The sequence below is a fragment of the Ammodytes marinus genome (genome assembly GCF_949987685.1).
Source record: "Ammodytes marinus genome assembly, chromosome: 1".
Lineage (NCBI taxonomy): Eukaryota > Metazoa > Chordata > Actinopteri > Uranoscopiformes > Ammodytidae > Ammodytes > Ammodytes marinus.
This window is the reverse complement of record NC_137230.1, coordinates 6,327,008-6,350,078: the sequence shown is the minus strand read 5'-3', so window position 1 is coordinate 6,350,078 and position 23,071 is coordinate 6,327,008. Positions and strand designations below refer to the sequence as shown.

The following is a 23,071-nucleotide window of genomic DNA, read 5'->3' as shown; positions in this document are numbered from 1 at the left end:
CACAGACACCAACCGACCGACTGACACACACACACACACACCCACCACCCCCCACCCCCCACCTCACACACACACACACACAGTTCCGTGGGACTGAGTGGAAATGATGGTAATGATGACTAATAGTGAGATTGGGAAAGTGATTAAGAGGAATGTAGTGCAATCTAGGATGTCTGTCTCTTCCTCCGTACTGCCTGTCTGTGAGTTAGAATGAAGAAGACATGAACCGACACACTGCACGCTCGCACGCTCACACTCTCACACACACACACACACACACACACACACACACACACACACACACACACACACACACACACACACACGCACACAAATAGCTGTACTTTCCCCATTTAAGGAGGCTAATTTAGACAATTTAGAACACGACAAGAAGCTGGATGACAGGAAGTCAATTAAGGGAGTGAAGTAGCAAGAGGATGAGAAATAGAATGGAGAGGATACACTTTCAGAAGGAGCTGGGAAAATATTTCACGAAGCAAGTCTTAGAGGGGAGGGAGCCTGATGAGTTCTTTCTGCAATTTGTTTGGACCAAGCCCGGTCCAGAAGCGTGCAGAAAAAAACATGTTGCTCTGTGCTCCGTGTGTGTGTGGGGAAAGCCTGCAGACTTCATAGGATATTTCTGTAAGGATTGGCTTTGTGGTTTTCCTCATATTTGGTGTGAGATTTGGAGCGTCGTGGGAGCTCCGGGCAAGGGCTTGAAAGCGCACGCCTCCCGCCCAAAGGTGTGACAGTTGGCCACATCGATGTAAAGGGAGATAGAAGCATGGTGTCTGTTGACTACAAATACTGAATAACTTCCAAGTTAAAAGCCTAAAATAAAAATCGGAAACATTGTCCATACGAGTTATCTTTGGACCGGTCATAATGCTCCTTTTAAAACAGGCACTGACCAACCAGCTATTTTCAGGGTTAAGAGTGAGAAATTGTGGGTCGAAAAAAGTCAATCCTTCCCTCAAACACGCTGGCTTTTTTATATATTGTATTCTGTTTTGAATGGGTCCCCATGCTGAGTAGCCAGATGTGCCTGCTGGATTTGCAGTGCTGTCAGAGCCCTCATCAATAACGTTGACTGCAGCAGCCTTCATAATTCTCCTCCACAGATTGGAGATCTCAAACCCAGAAGGCAGGGGTATGAAAGGCGAAAACACAACAACACAAAGCCTTTCGCTACAACGCTCTTTCTTTTTTTCTATTCTACATACCACATCTGACCATGCAGACCATGCAGGATGCAGTATGCTACAATTGCGACTTTTACTTATTTATTTCATCATAACATTGTGCCTTGATCTTGCCTCTTGCCTTTATATCCGTTGCATCCCCGTTTGTTTTCATTAAGGAGGCTCCGTCGATGTGACGTCACTTCAGGTTCGCAATGGATTATGGGTCAGAATTGCCCAAATAGAATGCTGTTTTCAACACTAAAAATCTCATCCGGATCCGGTAGACATCCGGGTATCTTGTATGGACGCCTACAACCTTTCTCATCCAAATAACTAAATGTTAGGCTCTAGCAAGTTACCGTTGCCAGGTACCGGTAGATCCATAGACTACAATATGTAGTGAAGTCGGAAATTTCCGAGTTCCCTGTACAACTGGAACGCACCGCCAGAAGCCGGCTCATGACGTATGGCACGACCAAACGTTATGCGATTGGTTGGCTTAAACCTGCAGTGTGTAGAATTTTGGGTTTTATTTCCTAGCAGATTTTGTAGAAAGTAATTATAATATCCATAAGTACATTTAATTTAGTGCATAATAGCTGAAAACATTTTTTTGAATTATATTTTTCCCCTTAGAAAGGGTCTCATATATGTCCATATTTCTGTATATTTTGGACCAAGGCCTAGTGCCGCCATCTTGAAAGTGTCGTAGTTGGAATGTCATCAGGTGCATTGTTTAAAATTTAGAATTGTTCTTGTCCTTGAAGGCCACTGTAGCTTCTGTTATTATTCAAAAGGGGTGGGGTTATCCAGGGAGCGTTGCATTCTAGAACTTTGTAGAACTTTCTTGATGATGTCATATTACACACTGCACCTTTAATCCAGAGTGGCACTGAGCAGATCCAATAGTTTTAAACTTCAACAGACACCCGCCTCCAAGTGAGTGAACGTTGGCCAATAACAGAACTTCCAGACCTGCTGTACAAATGAAATGAAGTACGATGGTCTGGTAGCACCAGGCTATGTTGATACTACGCTTAAATTAAAAACATTCATTTACGGATTATGTGACTGCTACATGTTTGGCTCGTATAGAGTCCAATTTGAATCTGACAGTAAAAAAGTAAACACAAAGAGGGCATGATTCAGATCACCCTCCAAATAAAATAAAAAAATCCTAACATAACGTCCCTTCTGTTCCCAAAAGTTAAAAATGCAATACAACCCCATGGCTGGCTCTCATCTGTACTGTGTAATCCCCTATTGCGGCTCCAGGCTCGCAGTGTGCCATGTAAGGACAGTACTGAAGATGGGATGTGGTTATCTGTGAGCCCTGATAGTGTGGGGAGCAGTGGGGTTTATGTGTTGAACATTAGCCCTGAGCTTTAAGCTGCTCCTCTCTACGCTGCACATTGAACACTTGCACCGGCTTGAACCCTCCATACCCAGCACAGAGATCACTAGAGTGGTGGAGCTAAATTCCTTCTCACTCATTTCATTATAAGCTTTTTTGTAACACAAGTGTACATACACATTGTGAATATTTAATATATATTTTTATTTTTATTTTTTTACTATGGAAAAGGGGTAGGATTAAATATACGTCTTCCTGCTCCTTTTCGGGCATGTCACATCAATACAGATAATTTATTTTATTTTTTTATTTTTTTGTGAAGTATTTTAAACATACATTTTGTTTGTTGTATTTTTGTGCTTTTCATTTAGTTTTGTATTGTTTTTGATATGTCTGAAATAAAATAAAAAATGAAATGAAATGAATGAATTTCTTTTTTTTTTTTTTTGAACTTTTTTTTATTGTCGTTCTCAAGGTGCACTCACAATCATTACATTACATATATCCAAGATACATTGCAGGTACTCACTCTACTCCATTTCCCCCGACTACACATCGAACCCCCAAATACAGAGGAGACACACAGAAATCACTGATCAATGGCTTGTAACATTAACATGTATATTAATCCTCTAATGCCAACCATTCCTCATGAATCTCTATTGTTGCAGCTTTGAAAGCTGTAGGATGATTGGAGACCATTTATCTGTAAAAATGTCCAGTTTTAGCTGCAGTCTAGCAGTTATGCTCTCCATATAATACACGTTAACAACCCTTTCCCTCCATTGACTCAGTGACGGTGGCTGCGGCTTCAGCCAGGAGACCGTAACCATCTTCTTGGCTATCAGAAGAAGGACTTTCAATAAATACATTTGGTTTTTATCTCCCAGGTCGTCGGGTAAAACTCCTAAAATAAAGTGAATTGGGTCAAGGGGTAAATCTATCCCTGTTATTTGTTTAATTTCTTTTTGTATTTCAAGCCAATATGTCGATAATTTTGGACAGTCCCAAAATATATGTGTATGGTCTCCCACCAAGCCACAGCCCCGCCAGCACATGTTGGAAGTGTTACTGAATTTTGAGATGATAAGAGGAGTTCTGAAATATCTCATTTTAATCTTCCATTCAAACTCTCTCCACAATGGACTATTGGTTAATTTATGTCCATCTCTACATGCCTGTTCCCATTTTTCATCTGAGATAATTGTATTCATTTCTAGTTCCCAATTGTTTTTAATATCCAGACTGTTGTCTGTTATTTCCTCCTGGAGTATTTTATACATGTTTGATATAGCCTTCTTTTTAGTTAGGCCTTCTATCATCAATATGAAGTAGCGTTCTATGTTTGATGGACTTTCCTTTAATTTTTCCCAATCTTTATGCTTCTGTAGATAATTTCTTAGCTGCAAATATCTGTAGAAGTCATGTATGTGAAGATCAAATTTTTTTAAGAGTTGGTCAAAGGATTTCAGAACTCCTCCCTCAAATAATTTATCGATCGTTGTTAGCCCTTTTTCAGCCCATTTCTTAAATCCAGTATCTAGTCTGGAAGGTACAAAATCTACATTCAGTGCTATCTTCATCGCTCTTGATATTGAAGTAGGAATAATCAACTTTTTCCTTATTGTTGACCACACTTTCAGAGTAACTTTCATACATTCATTACTAATTTTGTTTTTTTTCCAGAGCTCTTTACTTAAAAATGGTAGTGACTCCAGTGGTACATCTGGGCATGAGTGTTGTTCCATTCTCACCCATATTGTATCCCTGTCCTGAGTTATCCAAGCAACTAGTGGTCTAAGCTGAGCTGCCCAATAATACTTTTTCATATTAGGCAGATTTAAACCACCTTTCTCCTTTGGGCACTGTATTCTTTTAAGTCTAATTCTTGGTCTTTTGTTTTGCCAAATAAATTTAGATAGCCAATTATCTAGTGTTTTAAATGTGGAGACAGGGACTTCTATGGGCAGAGACTGGAACAGAAAAAGCAACCTTGGCAATACATTCATTCTTATAGTTTCTATCCTTCCTACTAAAGAAAGAGGTAGGACATCCCATCTTGTAAGGTCTGCTTTGATTTCTTTCATTAATTTCCCATAGTTAGCTCTAAAAAGTTGTGGTGTATTAGGGGTAATAATAATTCCTAAATATCTAAAACCCTGATCCGTCCAGCGGAAATTGACCACATCTTTTAATTGTATTGGCCGATCCCCAACTAACATCATGGCAATTGACTTAGATTCATTAATTTGGTGTCCTGATACTTCCCCATATGCCTTCAAACACTCCATCAAGACTGGGACTGATGAGACTGGATCACTTATGCATGTCAAAATATCGTCCGCGAAAAGGGAAATTTTATGTTCAGATTTACCCTCATCTTTTATTCCTTTAATTAATTGATTTTGTCTTATTAATTCTGCAAGCGGTTCAATATTTACAGCATATAGCAAGGGGCTAAGGCAGTCACCCTGTCTAACCCCTCTTTCAAGGTCGAAAAAATCTGAACAACATCCATTGACTCTAACCCTTGATTTTGGTTCAATATATAATACTTTTATCCAATCTATGAATCCTGAATGAAAGCCCATGGCTGCCAGAGTTTCATAGAGAAAGCACCAATTAACCTGGTCGAAGGCCTTTTGTGCATCAAAACTAATAAGCATTGATTTTTCTGTGTTTTTTTTGGCACATGATATGATGTTGAGTGTTCTCCTAATATTATTGGCCCCTTGTCTACCAGGGATGAAGCCCGTTTGGTCTGGATTTATCAATTTCGATATAATTTTTTGCATTCTTTTTGCTAGGATACTGCTCAATATTTTTTGATCATTACACAGTAAACTGATAGGTCGATATCCCTCACAATTTACCGGATCCTTGCCCTCTTTGTGAATTACAGAAATAATGGCCTCCGACCATGTTTTTGGCGGATCACCTGACAGTGCGTACTTAAACACTTTAACTAATATTGGTGTGAGTTCCTCAACAAAACACTTATAAAACTCTCCTGGGAGTCCATCTGTCCCCGGGGATTTGTTATTTTTCAAATTCTTTATAGTCTCTCTTATTTCCGTTTCTTTTATCTCTGTTATTAATGATGATGCCTCTTCTTCTGTTAATGAAGGTAGATTTAGTCTAGATAGGAAGGTCTTGATTTCGCTCTCTTTAGAATTTGGACCCTTTTCTTCATATAATTTTTTATAGAATGCTGCAAATGCATCCGCAATCCCTTTGGGATGAGACATCATCTCCTTAGTGGTAGGGTGTAATACTTTGGGTATCACCCGACTTGCCTGGGCCTTGCGCAGCTGAAAGGTGAGAAGGCGACTAGCTCTGTTACCCATCTCGTAGTACTTTTGTTTAGAAAATCTCAGAGCTCCTTCTGCTTTATAAGTCAAAAGCTGGTCCAAATTCTTTCTAACCCCCTTCAGTTCTAACAGAGTGCTCTCATCACCCGTTCTTTTATGATCTGTTTCTAATTGTTTAATTTTGTTTTCCAATTCTATCTGTTTTTCCAACCGTGCTCTTTTTATCCTAGATGAGATTTGTATAATTTTCCCCCTTATAACTGATTTAGCACCATCCCATAAGGTTGATGGTGTTACCTCTCCATTGTCGTTTATGTTAAAATATTCCTTCAAATTGTTTTTTATTTCCTGTACAGCTGGTTGGTTGGTTAATAGTGAGGTATTCAGCCTCCAGTATCTAAAATAATTTTCTTTACACAGGTTGATCGTTAGTATAACTGGTGCGTGATCACTCAAAGTGATAGGTTCAATATGGCATTCAACTATTTTGTATATGTATTGATGCGAGAGACAAATAAAGTCAATTCGAGAATAACTGCCATGGACATTTGAAAAAAAACTGAAATCCTTTCCCTTAGGGTTATAACTTCTCCAGGTGTCAACTAGTCCCAATTCAGTAATCATACTATTCAATGTTTTGGATTTCTTAGATTGGGGGGCTTTTTCTGATGGTAGCCTATCTCTTATCCCATCCTGCACAGTATTGAAGTCCCCACCCACTATTATCATCCCCTTGGCATTACTGGCTACAACATTTGCAATTTCTTTAAAGAACCCATAATCATCCTCATTTGGGGCATACAGATTTAATATAGTTAACTCAGTTTCTCCTATAGAACCCACCACCATTACATACCTTCCCTTTTTGTCTTGTATTATTTTTTCTGGGGAAAAAGCAACTGTTCTATTGATTAAGATTGCCACTCCCCTTTTTTTGCCACATGAAGCACTGAACACTTGATCGACCCATTCTCTTTTCAATTTCTTATGTTCCTCCTCAACTAGATGGGTTTCTTGTAATAGAGCAATCGAGCAATGTAGTTTCTTTAACTGACTAAATATCTTCTTTCTTTTAATTGGGTGGTTCAATCCACGGACATTGTAAGTTATTATATTCAAATTATTCATAATTTATATCAGGGTGGAGTTTGCATAAGCAAACACTTCCTTTCTTCCCCGTTCTAGATCGAGTGGCCCTGGCAATGCATCCAAAAGATTCCCTTGAGTATATGTTACATAAGGTTATGTACACGAACAACCTAACCAAAATATAAAACCCTAAATAATGAACTTCCAAGAACCCAGCAGGTTGCAAGAACATCTAAAGCAACCTGTCCCTTTTAAGAAGGGCGGAGAGTAGTGACTAATTCACTCCGGGGTGAAAACACAAACAGTGCGAATGCAACTATTCAACAACTAATCTGTTGTGATAAAGTTGCTAATATCCTAGGGATATGTAGCCTAAGTGCTGATTATGAATTAGCCCTCGGCCTGTTTGCACAAAAAACCCTTTTTTTTGTTCATCTTATATAATAACAAAAACTAGCTTAATATACATGTATAGTAGCCCACTTATTTCAGCAGTAAAAAAAAAAATTATTTATCAGCCATCTGCTGTACACTCTTCATTTAACTTACAGTGGGCAACATGTCAGCCTGTTCATCCATCTAGTCTTTTCCTTGAACAAAAGCCTGTAAGTCCGCATCAGACATTGGAGATGGACCTTTCTCTGGCCTCCTCGAAGCTCTGGACCAACGGTCTTGCATCAACTCCTTCTGCAGTTTCTCTCTGTCGTCTACCTTCACGTGAATCCCTATCTCCTCGAGTGTAGGCGCGGCTTCTGTGAGTGTAGTAAACACCTTGACTCCTGATTCCAGGTAGAGTCTCAGCTGAGCCGGGAATGGAGATTGGGCTTTTATTTTCTTCTCTTTAAGTTGCTTGATAACGTCCCTCACCTGTCTGCGCTTCTGCTGTGTGTCTGCGGTATAATCTTGGTCGAAGAAGATTTTTTCCCCCTCAAATGTAACTCCTCTTTGCTTCCATGCCTGTTGAAGTACAGCATCCTTAACGCTATAGTCCAGGAACCGAACGATGATCGATCTCGGTGGAGCAGAAGCCTCTTTTGGTCTCATTGTAAGCGCGCGGTGGGCTCTCTCGACGCGCACTTCAAGGTCCTCCGGTAACTGGAGCGATGTGCACAGCAGCTCAGAAATAAATGGTATCATGTCATTTTTCTCGCTTCCTTCTTTGACACCATAAATACGCAGGTTATTGCGTCTCGCTCTTGCCTCGAGATCCTCGCACTTCGCAGATAGCCTTGCTTCTTTGTGCAGTAAATATCGGATGGCTCTCTCGTGTCGCATTCCTCTGTCCTCCGTGTCGCCGAGCCTCCGCTCCACACTTGCGGTCCGCTGTTCCAACTTAGTCGTCCTCTTTAAAACATCGTTTATGGTTGTTTCCAGTCGGTTCAGGGTAGTTCTCGTGTCTGCTGAGGCTTCTGCGTGTTCTTGTCTGAATGTACGTAGTTCGGCAAGTACCGCTGATTGTTCTGGTGCTGGCGCCATGGCTCTCGCGGGTGAAAATGGCGGACCCGCGATGCATTGTTTAGTTTCATCCTTTTTAGCCCCTCTTCCCCTTCCACCTCCGTCTTTCTTTGCTGCTTGCATTCTAGAATTCAGCAATGTTTAATTCGGCTGGTTTGTTTTTAGTTTGTCATTTATGTAGCTAGTTTTGTAGGGTTTTTTGGCGGAGCAGGTGGCTCAGGCTGCTTCTATCACCATGACGTCACCGGAAGTTCGAAATGAATGAATTTGAAAGAAGTAAGGAGGACGTATAGATCAAAGTAGCTATGAGGAATTTTTTCAGTGTTGCGGTGCGTTCATATGTTTAATAAGCGAGTGAATACATCCATTAAGAGAGACCACAGATGCGTCGCAATGAGGTCATGTATTTATGTGTCACTATGTCAGATTAATAATGGTAGAATGATGGTGAAGCAAAGTAAACCTTGATTTAGTAGCGTTCATAAACACAGGCTTTTCCCCGTCTGTGCCTGCCGTGAATTGGGGAAAAAAATTAGAGCGTTTCAGAAACATTTTAAAGTTCCTCGTATGGGGGTTTAAGGGAACAAGCTGAGCACATGGGCTGGACAGACAGAAGAGCGATGTGGGTGACTAAAAAACTGCACACTGGCAACTATAACTCAGAGCTGGAGGCGGTGGGACGGGCAGACGTTGCTATTGATTTATTGACTGTCCATTTAAAGTAGAGGAGCAGCCTACAGCCGAGGTGTGGAATGAGGGGGGGGGACACTTGTGAATAATGGCTTTTGAGACTGGTCGTTATCACGTAGAAAACCTACACTAGACTAGAGCTCTTCAAAAGCCAGCCAGGGTTCATCAGTGCTCGGCCATGGGAGTTCTCTGATAATCCCCCCTCATCAAGTGCTCTTAAAACATATTTCTATACTCACGAGAGCACAGGAAATGTCTCGTTAGCTCTAGTGAGGACCTTCTTATCTCTGATCTAATACTCAACTAAAATCTCTAAATCCCTTGTTTAAACATCTTTATCCTCTCCTCAACCTAATCCAACATCTGATTTGTACAATAGGGAAAGATTTGTGGAATAAAACTTGGGGGAAATTAGTGGCATTTGATTTGTTATCCCCCATTAAATTTATTCCAGCCTTGTTGAAACAGAAAAGAGATAAAAATTGATTTCAACACTGGACCCTATTAAATATTTTTTTGCTGAATATTTTGCAACCCTTATTAGTCGTGCATGATTCATACATTGCACCTGCAGCTAGAATTACCCACAATGAGTCCCTCACAGCTTTTTACATGAGTGCACTAGCTATAGCCGCCGGGCCCCAGAAATAATAAACACAACCCTCTCTTTTCTGTATGCACGTGCTGTATCCATCTCCGCTCTGCTCCTCATTACAGCACAGTCTGGGATGCTCCACCAATCTTTTCCACACAAGAAAAAAATTTAAAAGCCGAACGATAACCCCTTCAGCGGGCTAAAGAGGCTAGCAGCAGCAGGCCTAAGATGAGCCATCCATTCCCCATCCTAACACTTTCATCAGGAATGTAATTAGCGTCCACGGCAAGAAGCTTAGCGCCGCCCCGCTCTCAGCCTGAACCCAAGGTAACTGTAGGCAGCCCCTAATCCTCTACTGCCTAATGGGATTAGCTCCGGAGGGAAGGGAACCCGTGTCACACACACACACACACAAGTACATTGACAATCCTCTGTCTCACTAACTATCCATCTCTCTCTCTCTCTCTCTCTCTCTCTCTCTCTGTCTCTCTCTGCATCTATCTCTCTGTCTCTCTCTCTCTTTCTCTGTACAATTCCACTATCAGTCTAATAGGATTAGAGCAGAATTGGCCATTTTCTTCAAAATCACACATCTGGCTCACTCATCATGTCGTGTCATCATGCTGGTGATATGATGGGGTGGAAATAATGAGCTTTGAACCATGACTTGTTCAGTATAGAAAGTGAACTACAGTGATCATCTGTATGGGAAAGACCCTTCACTGCTTCCTATCCCACTTCATGCAATGCTTTCAACTAGAAGCTTGCTTCAATGGACTATTTAGAGGATTGTTTTCACCCCCCCAAAAAAATAATGAAGATATATTTACTACAATACAAACTAATGGCCATCGGCAACGTTACAAAGCTTTTGAAAACCTAATGTAATCCATTCTGTCCCATGTGTGTGGGGCTGAGGACTCTAAGGGACTCGAAGGAAAACATTCCCAAAAGGCTGGCCAATTAAAAGCAGCAGAGACATACAGAGACTCACAGTCTCTGCATTCACTTATAGCACACAGAGCAGGCTGTACTCATTAGGCACAGCTCCTACATAGACAACACAGTGCATACAGATGCAAATGTGCAAGTATGTAAAATTCATAAACACAAGCGGAAACATTTAATACTCACCGAGTTCTAGGGCCCAATCATTGGAGGATCTTTCTTCTCGCTGATGCTAACAATCTTTTTTACAGTAATTAGTGTGGTATTTTTTTGCCTTTCTATTTGTAAGGCCTTTTCAGACAAGCCTACGTTTGACGCACAACACTTGAAGCATGTCCAGACAGCATTGTTCAGAGTATATGCAGCTGCCAAACACTTCACTGCAGAACTAAGCATTTACACTGAGTTATAAACGACTACTTTAAAATAGAAAAAAAAAATAGGTACTTCTTCCCATAGAATAGTTTGCTTTCATTAATAAATGTTCCAATTTTAACTTGAATAGGTAAGACGGAAAAAACGGAAAATACTGTCTTTTAATTATAAAAATTGTATAAAGAAATATCAATCAATCCTCCACAACAACAAAAAAAGTGTATGAAAGCTCATTATTTTAGGCTTCAGTTTTTCGGTCTCTTTCACCGATGTTCAGCGTTGGTGAATAGGCCTGACAGAAAGGCCTATTCACCAGTGCTGAATAGTGAACACTGTGTGACCCATGTCGGGTGCAGGGTTGTGCCACCAGTTCAGGCTCATCTCACTTCACTGTGCTGCTCTGAATAGAGAATAACACCAGAGAGAAGGAGCATGGCAGAGGGGGATGTGATGTGACATGTCACTGGGTCAGACACTGTGGGTGCGTAGTTACAGTACATGTATGCAATATGGACTGCTACACCCTCATGAGCAGCAAATGTCAGACACACACAGATGTGCAAACACACACACACACACACACACACACACACACACACACACACACACACACACACACACACACACACACACACACACACACACACACACACACACACACAAACAGCAGCTACAGTATGCAGCAGGGAAGGACATTAAATATTTTACCAAGGACTTATTTTTTTGCTCCAGTGAACTATGTTTCAGGGGCATTTTGGATAAATTCCAGGGGCAATTTTATCAAGTGTTGGCAAACCTTGTTTCCTCTATCAGGGTACTGCCAGAGCTCTCCAAAACACATTTAAGACTCTCTGCACAGATCAATCCATGGTCGATTTGCTGCCTCTATGGCAATAATGTTGGAGCACGTAGGAGGAAGGGGTGGGAGTCGTGTGTATTGGAGAGTCCTAAGGAGGCATAGATGTCCATTGTCGATGCATATGAATTTAAATACCAATTAAATCTCAGAAAAACAATTCTCTATTTTAAATGACTGAAGGTCAATTTCAGAGTTGTCCGGGGCATTTTGCCCCGAGCTGCTAATTTCCTCCCCTGGTACGCAGCCATTCCAAATCACATCTCTATCTGTGATGGCCCCATGCTGAGTCTCTCCATGGAAAGCCCAGATTCAGAGAGCCTGAGGTGGGTTAGAGTTCTGCCAAACAGCTGGGTTCTTTCCTGAACCCCCAAGTCTTACGAAACCCCCGCAAACAAGCACTGATATACACACATAGTAGCACACACGCACGCACACACACACACACACACACACGCACGCACACTCGAACACATACACACATGCACGCACGCACACATGCTCGCACACATACACAAAAAAACAAATCAAGGACATCAGGCAAAGGGAAACTTGATCAGCGTAAACAAGCTAATCAGATGTATCCCAATTTGAAGTGGTCTCTTTTCTTAGTGTGTGTGTGTGTGTGCGCGTGTGTGCGTGAGTGTGTGTGTGTGTGTGTGTGTGTGTGTGTGTGTGTGTGCGTGAGAGTGTGTGTGTGTGTGTGTGTGTGTGTGTTTGCGCGAGTGTGTGTACCTTATCCAGGTCATGAGCTCCACTGTGTCTGGATCGTGAAACTCCCTCAGTTCTGAAAGCTCCTCCATTATCTTAGGCCAGAACTAGAATAGAAAAACAGACCAAGGGGGATGGAAAGCCCTGTGTTAGCGTGCATTAAGACTATGAGGCAGAGCATCACACCTACTGACATATCTTGAATAACATCTCATTACCACACCGAATAGAACTGTGTTTATGGCAGCCATTTTAGACTTTTTCCAAAGGACAGAATAACAAAAATAAAATAAATAAGTGGAAGCAATCATTTTTGGTATCCTGTCATGATCCAATTGCTTGTTATCATTTTCTTGGGGAAAACTTCAATTTCAGGCATTTTTTTTCATCTCGTTTCACACAGTTTGCAGCGAGCTGACAGGTGCTCTTTAATGAAGCTGTCAATACAGAGATGAGCAGCAACCACCGAGAGAATGGCGCATACCTTGTGATACAGGCAAACGATCATCGCCAGCGGAACCGCGTATCTCACCAGCCTTAACTGCACAATGAGAGAGAGAGGGGGGGGGGGGGGGGGGAAAGAGCCATAATGAAATGAAAGAATAGAATGGTATCAGTAGGCAGAGATACAGCTAAGAAGTGAAGACAAGCTCGGAGAGAGAGAGAGAGAGAGAGAGAGAGAGATAACAGGGAGATAACTGACAGACACAAGGATCCATTCTTATCTGATCCATGCTGTCGTCATGTTGTGACCACACTGACACCTAGTGGCCTTACGAGCAGTGTAATCAGCAGACAACAGGATAGAGGCTGAGGATTCAAAAGTTAACATGGGGAAAATAAGTCATCTTTCAACAGTGTCTCACAATGGGCTGTTAGAGAAAGATATCAATGTTGTATGTAGTCTTTGCAGAATGGTGGAAGACAAAATGTTCACTAGAACAAGTATCAAAGTACTGACCAAAACGGCAAGTCTGATAATAAAAAAACACCCTCTTCTTAAGGCTACGTTGTTTGAAGGCCACTTGACAGACTGATGCACTACGTTTGGAATATTACTGTACATGTAGAGACATCTTTCAGTTGTAGTGCCGATTATTTGGAACAAACTCCTAGAAAACTGCGGCAACTCTAAGCCCTTCTCAACTATAGCCACATACTTTTCTGTTCGCCTCCTAACATGTCACTTTTTATTTGCTTGTTTGTATTGTCTTTTAAATGCACATTATTTTAATCTTTTAACAGCATGTCTGACTCGTTCGCTTTCATTGTCTCTTGAATGCAATATAAATATGTGTTATGTCTGATTTTGTGGTTGTTGTTATTATACTCCGCTGTAAAGCTCTTTGAATTGCCTTGTGTCTGAATTGCGCTATATAAATACACACACCTATAACTTAGACACATCATTAATATCATGCAGTGCCGCAGAGTAACAGATGCTTCCACTGGATCAAGGGAAAGTGAAAAAAAAAAGACAGCCGAGCTATGCACTTGAAATACAGAATAGAAAAGCTTCTCTCTGCTCAATGCAATCCCCACAAACAAAATGTAGGAAAAGAAAAAAAAAACTCTCTCCACTCGCTACAACATATTTTGTATGCGGTGTGTTTGAACAGTAACAATGTGGATAATGTGAACACACATATGAAGTGGGACGATTCATGGTGGATGCTTACACCTTTCACATGACACAAATCCCTTTGATCCATGGGTAATAGAAAAAAGTATTGATTAATGTATAGCTTCACAAGTGTGGGGGGGGGGGGGGAAACTAAATTGTGTGGGTGTAGCGATTAATCTTGAGCTGAATAAGCAGTTGTTGTGAGCTGGTTACCAGAAGTTTGCTGTTGCAGCGCAATGTATTGAGAAGCAGAGTCCACAGCTCCGTACCACACACACCGTAGGCTGCCAGCGCACACATGTGACCCGTCCATATGTACTTCATCCTGGGTGGACAGAGTGGGAGAGAGAGGGGCAATATCAAGCAGTGTTCAAAAATATAATATAATATAATAATATAATATAATATAATATAATATAATATAATATAATATAATATAATATAATATAATATAATATAATATAATATAATATAATATAATATAATATAATATAATATAATATAATATAATATAATAACACACACACACACACACACACACACACACACACACACACACACACACACACACAGTATAGACAGGTAGTGGACCGTGAGGAGATATTCATTGATTTCTAACAACAAGCCTTCTCCACCTTTAATTAAGAGTTCTCTGCAAATGAAACGAAAATTAAACACAGAGGAGGTAGGCAGCACAGAGGAAGTGCTGAGAAAGAGTTGACAGGTGCAGAGATATACTGTAGCCATGAGAGAGAGAGAGATAGGGAGTGGGAGTGAGAGAGAGAGGGAGAATGCATTAAGAAGCCTCACAGAAATAACTCTCAATGGGTTTTTTTTATGCAAAGGTCCATGAGAAAGCAATGGCTCCCTGCACTTCTGGCCTTTATCCCTTCATCAGAGTTATATATTAAGGGCTGAAATCAACTGTGTCTGTTCTGCACTGTAGCTGCTGCTGTGTTAAGAGCTTTTAGATCTGTCTCCTTTTGTGTTGATTCAATCAGTGAATTTGTCACAGACTGTTACAGACGTCATATGCAAAGTAAACTAGATGTACAGTATAGCAAATCATGCCCTCCACACATACTTACCATACCAACGTAATATTACTAATATGCATCATTAACATGCACAGAGGGACCCAGCTACTTGCAATAGGTCTATACTGCACTCAATGTGTTATTCAAAGTAAGCTAATTATGTGAACCTTACACAACCTGCTTCTCTTTGTTGCTATGAACGAATCAGATGGAAAAAAAAATAGTGCCTCTTCTTTGTGACTGGATGATTACAGGTTTCTATAAATATAGAGGGAAATACGTGAGGATTCCAATTGTAAACTCCATGACTGTCCTCACAAAGATCTTACAGATAAACGGCAATTATGCTTTTACAATCAATAATTTTGGATGTCAAGCAAGGCAGCATTTTCTACTTCATTTGTAGCAAATGTGCTAACGACGCTAGCAACACCTACTCATTGAGAAGTAAACACAGACGTTGGGACGCAGCTGTGGGAGGACTGTTGTGTTCAGGATTGCATATTTAAAGTGGAAAAAACTAAATGCAACAAGCCATATTGGTTCAGTTGTGTGACACTACAGAGCTTATGAATAAGGCATGGTATGGCAAGTTGTATACATTTGTGTTACTGTTGTGAAGCAGTTTTCAGCCATTTCTACCGTATATCTGGGTTTGTGAAGTCAGAAGTATTTCAACTTTATAGGAATATATTTATATGACATTAATTAGCAAGGGCAAATTAAAACCTTGCAGAGTGGTCACATGGGGTGAACAAGGTTTGTCATTGATAAAATAATATGGTCGTAACAAACAATAACAGGGGCCTCAATTATATGACCAGCCATTTATACAAACAATTTTATATACATTTGATAATGCCCATGAAATATGGTGAATGTTAGTGAGGCTTGTATCATCCACAACTAACCGCAAGGCTTTGCCAAATGACATAAAATTGTAGCATGTATAATACCCATGATGATAATTGGCTTCATCCTACTGATTGAGTGAGTGGGTAACCCTTTACAATAAGGATACGTTAACTGTTAGTTCATTCTTAGTTAATTCCATTAGCGGTTAGTTAATGCATAGGTAATGCATATTAAGCATTAACTAACGGTTAGTGAATGGTTAATTAATGTACCCTAATGTGTAGTATGTGCTAATTAAGCATTAACTCAGCATTAAGTAAACGTTAATTAATGTACCCTTACTGTTAAGTGTTACCAGTGAGGGAAATCATTGCAAGAAAAATGATGGGGATTGGGGCTGTAGTTCTGTGGTACAGCTTTGACTTACTACATTCATGTCACAAGTTAAATTACAGGAGGTTATCAACAACCAAGAATGTCAAAGGTTTTTAAGTTACTCTGTCATAACACACAAAGGCTAGACAGTGTGACGGAACAGGAGCAATGTTAAAACACTTCACAAAAAGCCAGACAATTTACAGCAAATCATTTTACAAAAGGAAAACACAGAGTGCAAAGCAAAAAGAGATATTCTCCTCTGAGTGGAACATTGAGGCAGTTGTTTGAGAGGTTGAGGTCAGACAGGCGGATATTGTTTGGTGTTTATAGATATGGTGTGACCCATAAAGAGTGTATTTGTTTGAGAGCCACCGTGTCACAGCAGTACTAAAAGCCGACACACACACATTCTGAGAAATAAGAGAAAAGTGGCCCGGATTTAATGGTCCTCCGCAAGAAGGGATGTTTCTGTTGAATGGTCAGGTCTAAAGTAAAGAGACAGAGCTGGTGTGTGTGTGTGTGTGTGTGTGTGTGTGTGTGTGTGTGTGTGTGTGTGTGTGTGTGTGTGTGTGTGTGTGTGTGATTCCACAGAGACAAGCTGCCACAGGATGATGCAGTCAACCAGAGAAATAGTCCACGGGCCAAAGGGGAGCAGTGTTACACGGGAGAAGAGTTTTAGAGAAATATAGTGTGTGGCTAATGGGACCACACTATGAAATATCTTACACACAGAGCAAGGCAGTGTTTTTTTATGTTCTTTTTCACACAAATATTGTTCTTAACTGAATAACTGACAACTCCTCCCTACCTGCTCACCTTCAGATTCAGGGTATGTACTGTATTAATTGTTTGTTTGGAAATTGTTATACATATATACTTCCCCTTTCCATTTGAACATTTATTTTTATTTTATGTACGATGAGTTTCATTTTGGAGAATATGGAGAAAGTATCGACATAAACAGTATTTCAAATATGTATTTTTATCATGCTTTTGCACTTCGCTTCTTTTTTTTGGGGGGGGAGTCAATGCATTTGTGAACCTAAGGCTTTGCAGAAGCAATTTCAAGAGCCATAACTATTATGACTTAGGGTTGATCTTTAAATCTTTCACACACATTGTCAGATTTTCCAACATCCAAACTTCCAATTTTCAGTGTATCTGCCAAAAAGTTGTCTTTCCACAGTGCTCTAGGACCAAAGTGGACATTTCTCAGCTTACAGATAGCTGAGTGTTGTGAGAAGTTTGATGTGAACCACTTGGGTATTATTTTATCCACCTTTAAAATGAGAATTTATAAAAAAAAAGAAAGTATGTAGAAATGGAGAACACACCCTTAGACCTCAGAGGGTTTCTTCTTTATCAGTTAAAACGAAACCGGTGCTCTGCACAATCTGGAGAAGCATATTTCGCTATCTGATTTAGAATAAAAAAGTATGAGAAAAAATGCCTTTTCCAATTCCCCTCTATAGTTACTGACAGCAGCATGGCACAAAATGTCCCGACCATATGTCTTCTTATATCCCCCCGGCTCGGAACACCAACAGTCCCCCCCCCATCTCTTCATATAGAGATAGACACGCTGTGGGTGTGAAAACCTTTGGACACAATCCAATAGAGTAGCATGCCAGGATGAGACATGTAGTGAATGTACCAAGAAAAACAAGCAAAAAAACAGCCTCTGGGTTCAATGCATCACCACTTCGCTTTGGGGTGCTTAGAATTCCCACTGACTAAATATATGAATATGAAAATATGCATGCATAGGGGTCACAGTTTACCACAGAGGCACGCTCATATTTCTGTCAAGGTTTTTTATTATTTCAGACTTCCATACATCGTGTGGAAAGTGGCCTCTGGATCTTTTAGAAGTGCATCTTGTTCTTGCAAACTATCTCAGAGTTAAGGAGACAGTTGTTACAGCTCCGTCTTGCTCTTTATTGGATTGGGGGAAAGTTACTCTTATTTTATGCGGCCTGAAATCAAGAACTTATTCTTTCAAAAGTGATCACACAATTGTTATCATCGTAAAGCTGTATCATATTTCAAAATGAATATCCGAACACATTAAGATCATTGTTTGCTTAGAGATATACAGCATATACTGTAGATAGATAGACAGACAGACAGACAGACAGACAGACAGACAGACAGACAGACAGACAGACAGACAGACAGGGATAGATAGATAGATAGATAGATAGATAGATAGATAGATAGATAGATAGATAGATAGATAGATAGATAGATAGATAGATAGATAGATAGATAGATAGATAGATAGATAGATAGATAGATAGATAGATAGATAGATAGATAGATAGATAGATAGATAGATAGATAGATAGATAGATAGATAGATAGATAGATAGATAGATAGATAGATAGACAGATAGACAGATAGACAGATAGATAGATAGATAGATAGATAGATAGATAGATAGATAGATAGATAGATAGATAGATAGATAGATAGATAGATAGATAGATAGATAGATTAAAATAATTAAAAGTGTGCAATGTCCATTTGTTGTTTAAACAATATTGATCATCTAGCAAAATTAACCAAGGGGTATAAGGCATAACAGCAACAGTCAATCGTGTGCTTGTGTTGACTTGTGCAGTCAAAAGAACTACCATTGTTCATGCATACTGTATATTGGTTTGACATTTGAGTGTGTCAGCCATATGGCGTAGTTTAGAGTACTAATTACGTTGTCCGACCGTGTCAACTCTTCCTGACTGGTGTCACCATATGAAAATGCTGAAGTACTGTGTGAGGGTTCTTGTCGGTGCGGTTGGCTGAGCAAGGCTAAAGTGGCCCACTCACACACTTGGTTAACAGCATTTGAGAGGCACTTGGATATCCAGCGTCTGCTCCCGAGCATGCACAATCAAGCTGTCAAGAGGAGAAGTGCATCTGAACTGCCGTCGTGTGGGATGTTAACCAACGTGACTACAAAGACATGTGAGTGAACCCAGCCTTTGGGCAGCTGTTCTCATGTAGGCCTACCTCTAAAGAAACGGATACTCCAAAGATGTTCTTCCTTCAGCTTTTTTGGTTATTCAACTCAGAAGGGAGTCATGTGAAATTAAATGTTTTGACAGTACAGTACCTTTACGTGTAACAATGTCTTTTTAGTATCCATTGTATGGCTATTTATTTTACCTTATGCTCTTTACCTTGCTGTCCTGTGCATTCAACATGTAACATTTTGGATGTTGTTTGTGTGATTGTGGATGGGGTGAACTGCACATGAATTGCTCTTCTTGGGATCAATACATTTGTCTATTCTAAACACATGTACATGGTCCTGTCATGACCTGTGTGTGGTGTGGGTGATCTCACCTCATAGTGCTGAAAGCCAAGAGACCATAGAAGAGCGTATGCAAGAGATTGTAGGCAACGTCTGGACGAACCGCCACCGCGATCCCCTCCCCGACTCCTTTGGGCCTGCTGAGAATAAACAATAAAGGCAGCTTAGCTAGACTAAATACAACCGAGATACATAACATATAGCAGCCTTGAGAAGAGAGGCAGACGGGGTAAGGTAGGTGGAATTTGTACTATCAAGATTACTCAGAATTGGGTAGCTGTTATTTCAGATTTCATTAGCCGTCTTTGAACAAGCGTTACACCCAATGACCCACAACCCTTTTTTTGACTGCGGGAGTCAGCACACAGGTAAACAGAGAGAGAGAGGACCAAGGGCAATGATGTCGCTCTGAGTATTTGGCCCCCGGCACTGACAAGAGATGGACACCAACCATGCTTCCATTTGAATACAAATCCAATATGGCTTCTTCCTTCTACGTGAGATGGGTAGGGGGGAGGGGGGGGTAAAACGGGATAAAATTCACTCCTGAAATTGGCAAACAGGCCCCTTAGCTCGATGAGCTTAGCATTCCAGCCATCCAACAGCAGAGGGCGAGTTGATATGCTAATGTGATTAGTTGAATGTGACCCCCCCCCCCCCCTCCCCTCACCTCGCCCTACAGGCAAATGAAGCTTTTTGAGATGCAGCTGGTGGAATAATGTGTTTTTCCGTCCGGAGCGCGAAGCAACAATGTCATGACTAAATCTGACCACTATACTGTGACTGCATGGCACCCTGCCTCCTTATAGACAAACGTATATCCTCTTCTAAATTCAATCTGCATTCCCTCATGCGAGACCTGAAACTATGCGTGCCTTTACATTTGACTACCTTCTTTAAAAGAAAACTGCCCTAATAAGGACGCACACTTGTTTTTCCCACACCGAGTTTGAGGAGGAATAGTGTTGAAATCATCATTCTAAATTTCACTTCGTTGATATTAGTTACTTCTGAACTAGAAACGGCATACATTTTGAAGCACAAGATAGTTACTGAGAACAGGATATTTATTTCATTTTTTTTTAATTGGTTCTTGAAAGCAACATTATATATTTATTATTAATATGCAAACGCAGTAGGCTCTTCTCCTTTGGGATGTGAACCCTGCACTCTATTTACAAGCAAGTCGTAAATAGAGCGTAAACCTTCACTGAATCCTAATTAATCTTCCTGGTTAGGTGTTGTGATGTTCAGCCAACATTGCACTGGATACGAGAGAGACCACTTATTAAAAAATATATAAGACACTTATATAGGGTCAAAGACTTAATTGATGAAAGGGTTACAGAGATGTAGCAAATGCTTGGCCTGTGCTAGAAAAGAAAGGCCTTGGGGCCAGTTGAAACATCATTATATTCATATGCGTTTTAAGGTGGTGTCAGCGATTCTGTATAACGCTTGTTGTCCAAATCAGTGAATATCTCTTCACGCTCTGCTACCTGCCTGTACTGTGTGTGCGCTAAAGAAAAATCTGGTGTTAATACACAGCCTATATGCTCTGTAAATGGGTATGTTAACAAAGGCCATTTAAGAAAAATAAATAAAAAAGGGGGGCCCACAGTTAGCTATCAACAGGCCCGTTTACAGATTCTAGGGTGAGTATTAACACTGGATTTTTCTTTTTTAACGTGTGCGAGCAGTAAAGACAGGTCGTGGATATCTTGGGCAGATATTCACTGATTTTGACAAACAGTGAATTTTGACAACAAGCATTCTTCAGAATCGCTGACTCCACTTTTTAGTATTAGAGGTATCTCCTTTATATGTGATTTGAAGGAGATTTGAAAAGTGTGCACTAGGAAGGCCTTCTCCTCTTCCCATTGTTGTCCCCTCACTCAGCCCCTGTATACCTCAGATTCTTCAGTGCAGCCACAGCCAGCAGTCCACTGAGCAGCAGCAGTGTGAGGATGTATGGGTAGAGCAGCAGGGTGCCAGCCAGACGCTCCAGTGTGTCCAGGGGCAAAACACCAAAGGCTTCCTCACACAGGTACAGACTGGCATCAAAATCCCTACAGGGGGAGAGGCCAAACACACAGAGTGAGAGAGTCTTTGGTTAAAGATGGCTACTGTGGTAGTCAGTTGTCTAGTAACTAGTGTGTCGAGGACCATCTTTAGGATATTCATATGCCTACTACCAACAACAACCGTATTCTTTCAATATAACTAAACCAAGCTAACATCAAGGTTCAAATAACCGAGCTATAGCCACAAAATGAATCCGACAGCTTGTATGATGAATAGTGGAGTTCGCTACTCAAGTTCTGCCCCACAATGTTGTATTCATATTTTTTGACTTTTTTTTTTTTTAACTGAAAAGAGAGCCATGGTTTACTCTTTAACAATATTCAGTAACCATATATAGGGAAACACTAACTATAGCTGTGAAACAAATTTAGTTAAGAAAACGTTACAATGTTTGCACCTGAAATGGAGTTGGGCAGAAATAAGAAAGTAAGATCACACGTAAAAAAAAACTCATGTACAGTGCAAATACCTAGAGAATGTCCTTGATTATAAGTCCTTGAGTATAAGAAGCAAGTCAATACAGATACTTGTTCGTTCATATATATAGGGTTCACACGACTCAATTTTTTCGAGCCCTCTTAGAAGCACTGGAAAATGCAGGCTTTGTCCAACCACTCAGAAATTCATCAAGACAGTGGTCCATGTGCACAGAATAAAAATGGCAAAGAAGGGCAAAGAAAACCCTTCTACACTGAAGACAAAGCTGCAAAAGTGGACATGTATTGAATTTTCTCCGTACGTGTATGAAAACTCAAGTGTTTATATATCGCAATGGAAAACAAAATCTACAAATGTGAAGGCTTTCTTTTGTCAGGTGGAAGATGCATTTCTGTACTATAATGTAGACTTTGTTTTCATTTATTTTTCTCAACGAAGCATGAAGGCAGAGTACAAACTAGTGTCTCTTTTTGAATAGCATGCATCTTGGGAATTGCGTTGACCGTGGCGGCTCCCTGATAAACAGCCCGCCCGATATACGTAATTGAACTGAGAATTGAGATCTCACTAAAGGGAAAGAACAAAAGACAGGAACCGCTGGAGAGAGAGGAGAAGAAAAGGCGTCTTAGCTGGCGAAGGGTAGAGGCTAGAGATAGAGTAAAGCATTACATGTTATGTTCTACAGCCTCCTGAATAATTTAAAGGCTAGTTCTGTGGCGTCTGTGTTATCTGCCACCTCGGAGCAGCTATCCAGAGGCTGAGCTGTTCA

General features: G+C 40.5%; 1 protein-coding gene across 3 annotated transcripts in view; it reads right to left on the bottom strand.

The window, feature by feature from the left end:
- dpy19l3 (dpy-19 like C-mannosyltransferase 3) overlaps positions 1 to 23,071 on the bottom strand; it is a 61,897-nt gene that overhangs the window by 19,923 nt on the left and 18,903 nt on the right. For 2 of the 3 annotated variants that reach the window (XM_080051832.1, XM_080051830.1), the window contains exons 10-14: positions 21,690 to 21,848; positions 19,812 to 19,919; positions 14,406 to 14,517; positions 13,053 to 13,109; positions 12,593 to 12,675 (exon numbers count right to left, since the gene is read on the bottom strand). In XM_080051832.1, the coding sequence (XP_079907958.1) occupies positions 12,593 to 12,675; positions 13,053 to 13,109; positions 14,406 to 14,517; positions 19,812 to 19,919; positions 21,690 to 21,848 (519 nt within the window). The remainder of the gene's footprint in view (positions 1 to 12,592; positions 12,676 to 13,052; positions 13,110 to 14,405; positions 14,518 to 19,811; positions 19,920 to 21,689; positions 21,849 to 23,071) is intronic. The other variant, XM_080051831.1, reaches the window with a different exon arrangement.